The sequence below is a fragment of the Aptenodytes forsteri genome, unplaced genomic scaffold (genome assembly GCF_000699145.1).
Source record: "Aptenodytes forsteri isolate BGI_AS27 unplaced genomic scaffold, ASM69914v1 Scaffold323, whole genome shotgun sequence".
Lineage (NCBI taxonomy): Eukaryota > Metazoa > Chordata > Aves > Sphenisciformes > Spheniscidae > Aptenodytes > Aptenodytes forsteri.
In genome coordinates, this window is record NW_008795323.1 from 208,080 (window position 1) to 213,005 (window position 4,926).

Below are 4,926 nucleotides of genomic sequence, written 5' to 3' on the forward strand. Positions count from 1 at the left end.
GACTGACGGGGCCTGTGCCGGCAGCGGGTGAACGTGACGGTGCGGAGCGGGCTGCCCATGGTGCTGTCGGGCTCGGCCGAGCCCTGCGCCCAGCTGCTCGTCTCCTCCATCGGCGTGGTGGGCTCGGCGGAGCAGAACCAGCGGCACAGCGCCCGCTTCTTCGACTTCCTGACGGCGCAGCTGGGCCTCGGCCCCGAGCGGTGAGTGCGGGCCCGGCCCGGGGAGGGGGGGCTCTGCCTCGGCACCTCCGTCGCCCTGGGGGGCGAGGACTCCGTGCCTACCCCTGGGGGCAGGGAGAGGGAGAGCACCTCTTCTGTCAGGTTTATGTCTTGTATGAAACACAGCAAACAGAAGTACGGGAAGATGTTCAGTGATGATGACAATGTAGGTTTTCAGGTCCTCCATGAGATTAAGATGTAATGTAGATCCAAGGCTAGATCGCAAACATTAAGTGCTCTTGGATGCTGAATCCCAGACACATGATTGAGGCCCAGATAAAACCACGGACTGGTTTGCACTCATTGAACAGTCTGAGAACGACTGTTGTTGGAAGATGAGTAGTTCCAGCTGGTGTAATTGGTGCAAAACCCGGTGGGAATTGGTAGAGCTTCACAGTGGGGTCACCATGCCAAATGCTGAAACAAGGCTGTTCCTGAAGGTAAGCCATGTCCCTCCGTGCCCCTTTTCCCCATCTCCCCAAGAAGAGTAATAGCATTTCCCTGCCTTTTGGTGCTGTCAGGGTAAATACCTGACAAGATTATGAGCTGCTTGGGTTCTTCTGAAATGGACAAGTATCTCATAAAAACAGTGTTGAAATTCAGTCTGCTTTTCAGTTTGCGTGGATGAAGTCTGGCACCTGTTTGTACCCTACCCGTACACAGCTTATTTTTGCCTCTGTTAAATTAACACCGTGAAGCGTGAGCCAGCAAGAGCTTAGTGCAGATCTTCTACCTCGTTGCAAACTGGGCAGGGATAATATTTAATTGTGAGCCAGCAAGAGCTTAGCGCAGATCTACCTTGTTGCAAACTGGGCAGGGATAATATTTAATTGTAAAATAATGTTTCCTGTCCACTTCATTTTTGCTCTTATACCCAAAAAGGATTGTCATCCGCTTTTACCCACTGGAGCCCTGGCAGATCGGCAAGAACAGAACAGTCATGACATTCCTGTGATCCCTTGAGCGGCCAGTTGGAACAAAGCAATGGTGAAGACAACTCAGAGATGACCAGCTCCATCTATCTACTTGTTTCCTCTTACGATCAAATCTGTGTAGCTCTGCACCTTCACCTGTATGATTCACTTTTGTCTTTGCATCCCGTGCACACAAAGCTGAAGAGTGGGGCAATCAGCTGTACTGATTTTACTAAAATAGTTCAAGGTCTTTGTCTCAAGCCTGTCTCGTAGCCCAAAGGCTCTCCTGGTGCCTATGGCTAAGCCATTGCAATCTGATGATGGCCACACGTGGGCCTAGAAAAAGCTCTCTTGTAGCAGCAATAAGTTTAATTCCAGAACACATTTGGCTTTATTGAGGACCAGAGGGGTTCTTGGGTTCATCCAGATTTCCTCATACTTTGGAAGGCAGAAAGAGCCTTCTTTCTGTTTCTCTGTGGCAGCAGAAGGGTCCCAGGCTGACTAAGAAGACCTGGGAGACAAATTCTTCTCTTTTCATGCTCCCCAAAACTCCTTTCTGGAAAGGGGTGTGATTATTGGAAGGGAAGTTTATGCATTTATATAATTGTTTATTTAAGGCTCATGTCAGATCTTGTGCTCTGTGCTCTGCCATCGCCACCCACGGTGGCTGCTCCTACAGTTTTACTTGTCTGCAAGATTTTCACGGCTGAATGTTTGTGTGCCAATGGCAGTGTGTAGAGGAGGGACTTGCTTGTGAAGAATTGCACTGTGCCACAGGAAAATACTTTGAAGGTTCTGCTACTGCTAGCTTTAATTCCTGTCATTCACCCAGTTGTTCAAAATACTTTTCCTCATCCTGGTGTTACAGGGAGTTTTGGGATGATGCAGCATCTCACTGTGTTCTGTGGATGGTGTTTTCAGCTCACTGTCCCTGCAGGGAAGTGTTTTGGGTGTTCAGGACCCATATGCTCCCTCACTTTATAACTGGAATACATGTGGCATTTTATTAAAACAAAAGCATGGTACTTTTTATGTATAATGTTATCTCTGCCTTCCACTGATAATGAAAACATTTATCAGTTTCCTTTCCACTTTGTGACTTGGTCAGGTCGCAGACAGGGAGCTCAGAGGAACTGAGAGCATGCCCTTGGGACATGGAGGTCCATGGGAACGCAAGGCTGAAGGGTGCTTCTGCACTCCTTTGTCATTCTGATTGGAGTTTTATTTGCTTATGACGAGGTCTCAAGATAGTTGAAAATATTCCTTCTAATTACCATTTGAAGTTGGTTGTTCCCTATGCAGCATAAACATCTTCTATGTTTGCAAAATCTGTCAGGACTGTAATACCAAACAAATTTGTGTATCAGGCTAGGGGGGCTGCACTTTGTCTGGTTAATAAAATGTATCAAAGCCTCTTTTGATAAGTGTTGGTTTATTGGCTTACAATGTTGGGGTTTTTAGCTCCCAGCACTTGGAGTCAGGTATCATGGCTGCCCAGGTCCCTGCACTTTCTCAGGAGGTCTTTTCAACTAAAAGTTTTGAAACTCGGGTGACGAACAGGTAGGTGAACTGAGTCTGAGACACACGTGTAACTCAGGAGTGCTCTGTTGCAGGGAAGAGGGTGGACAGCCCTGGCTTTGCAAAAGGGCTTGACCAACCTGAAGGTGAATACTCTGAAATGCAGAAAATTATGTCGCTTTAATTCTGATCTGCAGACAGCTCATTTCCTGGAGGTGAAATGAAAGGAACAAGCACAAACTCTTGCCAAAGCCTTTGTTTCCTTTAGAGAAACCCTGGTCTGCCCCGTGCCCCAGCTCTCCTTTTTCGGGCCATGTTGGCCACTGCTAGGCACTGCCGCAGGCTCTGTGCCTTCCTCTCACCCTCGGCTGCTCCCCGTGTGGGCTCTTGCCTGGGAGCGACTTTCCCAGCATTGCAGAGCTGAGCAGGAAGAGATAAGGAAGGAGAGGGAAAGCTTAGAAAAGAGTATGCCATGCAAAGATGTCTGAATAAAATGGGTCCTCAGTGTGACTTTCCCACCCGTTTCCACGGTGTATCTGCATTCTGGCGTTATCTGACAAAAAGTCCTAGAATAATGCAAAATCACGGCCAAAGTGCTGGGTCAAGGACCATCTTGAGAATTTTATGGTTCATGGACTTTGAGCTTTTTTTTGTAAGAGCAGTTAAAATATTAATCAGAGGATCATTTGGTTAGGAACTGTTTGTGCCGTGGTCTGAGCCAATTGATACATTTTTGGTGCTGGTGTCTGTCAGCACAGAATGAGATTCTTTCTGAGAGTCCTATGAGCTTGCGGCTGGCTGTTTTCCTTCATAAACTGCTGGTGCTGAATATACTTTTTATGTTCACATTGATCTGAAGGGATGGCCTATTTTTCCTCCACTGAGCTAATGTTAGAGTAGGTTTGTATAATATTTTAGGGCTCGAGAAGGATACACTGCAAAGGGCAGCCCCCTGAAACTCACCTAGAGCACACACACAGAAACCAACAGAAGCAGGAAACCTTTTCTCACATCTCTGTTGCTTGTTTCCTAGTTGGAGAAAATCAGATACACCACCCTCATCTAGGGCTCAGCAGTAGTGTTATAAAATCCCTTTCCCTTGAACGCTACGTGCAGATTGTCCCTCTTCCGTGGGATGGAGCCCGCCTGACATCTGGATTTAGTATCTCCCAGCTACGGTGGATCTTTTTTGCTGTCGTACTGACCCTGTCACCTCCTAGGCTTAACCTCCTGAGGTTGACTAATATTTCTGCTCCCAGAAATGGCCTCTGTTGGTTTGTTTGAGAACTCTCTGTAGCATGTTTGCAAATTCAAAGGCAACGACCTGATTTTGAACACTGTGTAACCATTTCCTAACTTCAAATCTTTGAAGTGAAGACAGTCTTTCTGGTATTTACACAAGAGAGGGCCAGTGAGGCCCTGAGCACGCTGAAGGGCACTCCTGACAGAAAAGTATTACGGAATCACGATAGCTTTTGAAATTATTCTCCAAGCACAACAGTGTGATGCTGCTGTTCTCGGCAACCCTGTTCTTAGTTTGTCATGATGGAAAGATGGGCGTTATTTTCTCCCACAAATGGCCATGACCCTAGAGTTCATACATTTAGGACGAAGAGGACTCTTCCTTACAGTGCTAAGTGCCGATTCGGTGAAACGCCTGAGCACAAGCTTAACTTCATCAGTGTGATGTGTCCTGTTGTGACAAGAGGTGGCTTTAAACATGTGGTTATATCCCACAGATGGAGCAAGGCCCGTGTGCCCTTATCAGTCTGTGTCTGCTCAGAGGCTGTCCTGACACGGTGCCTGCACCAGGAGGGCTTGTGTGGGGCTGCAGATTTTAAGACTCGCTGCAATATGATCACCTTACATTTAAATAGAATTATTTCCACCGGGAGCTGTCGCAGTTACTGTTTGGCTTGGGTCACTGCCTCACACCGTCCTGCTGCCATCGCACAGAAACACCTCCCAGGGTCATAAAAGCATGTTGCCGTCTCCAGCTAGCACCACGGCAAGTTTTAGGGAAAACCAGTAACTTTGGGACGATTTCCAAACCCATTGGAAAGGGCATCCGGAATTTACTTGAGCTTTTGCCCCGCGCCAGCAGAGGCCTCGGCCCCTGTCAGCCCCAGCTCTAACTGCGGCTCCGCCCGCCCCTCTCCCGCCTCCCTGTCCCCAGCGTTCCGATTGGCTGTCTAAGGAACGGCTGCTCGGCCAATGAGCAACCTCTTTATTGGCGCGCGGGGCTCCGGGGGTTCGGAGGAGGTTGCCGTGGAGAC

At 48.2% G+C, this 4,926-nt stretch overlaps 1 protein-coding gene across 1 annotated transcript; it reads left to right on the forward strand.

Annotated features, from left to right (window-relative positions):
* Positions 1–15: 15 nt before the first annotated feature.
* On the forward strand, positions 16–2,550 carry DDT (D-dopachrome tautomerase; the record flags this gene model as incomplete). Its single annotated transcript, XM_009280026.1, has 2 exons — positions 16–200; positions 1,101–2,550. Coding segments are annotated over 2 exons (258 nt in total), but the record flags the coding sequence as incomplete, so codon positions are not given.
* Positions 2,551–4,926: the final 2,376 nt, after the last annotated feature.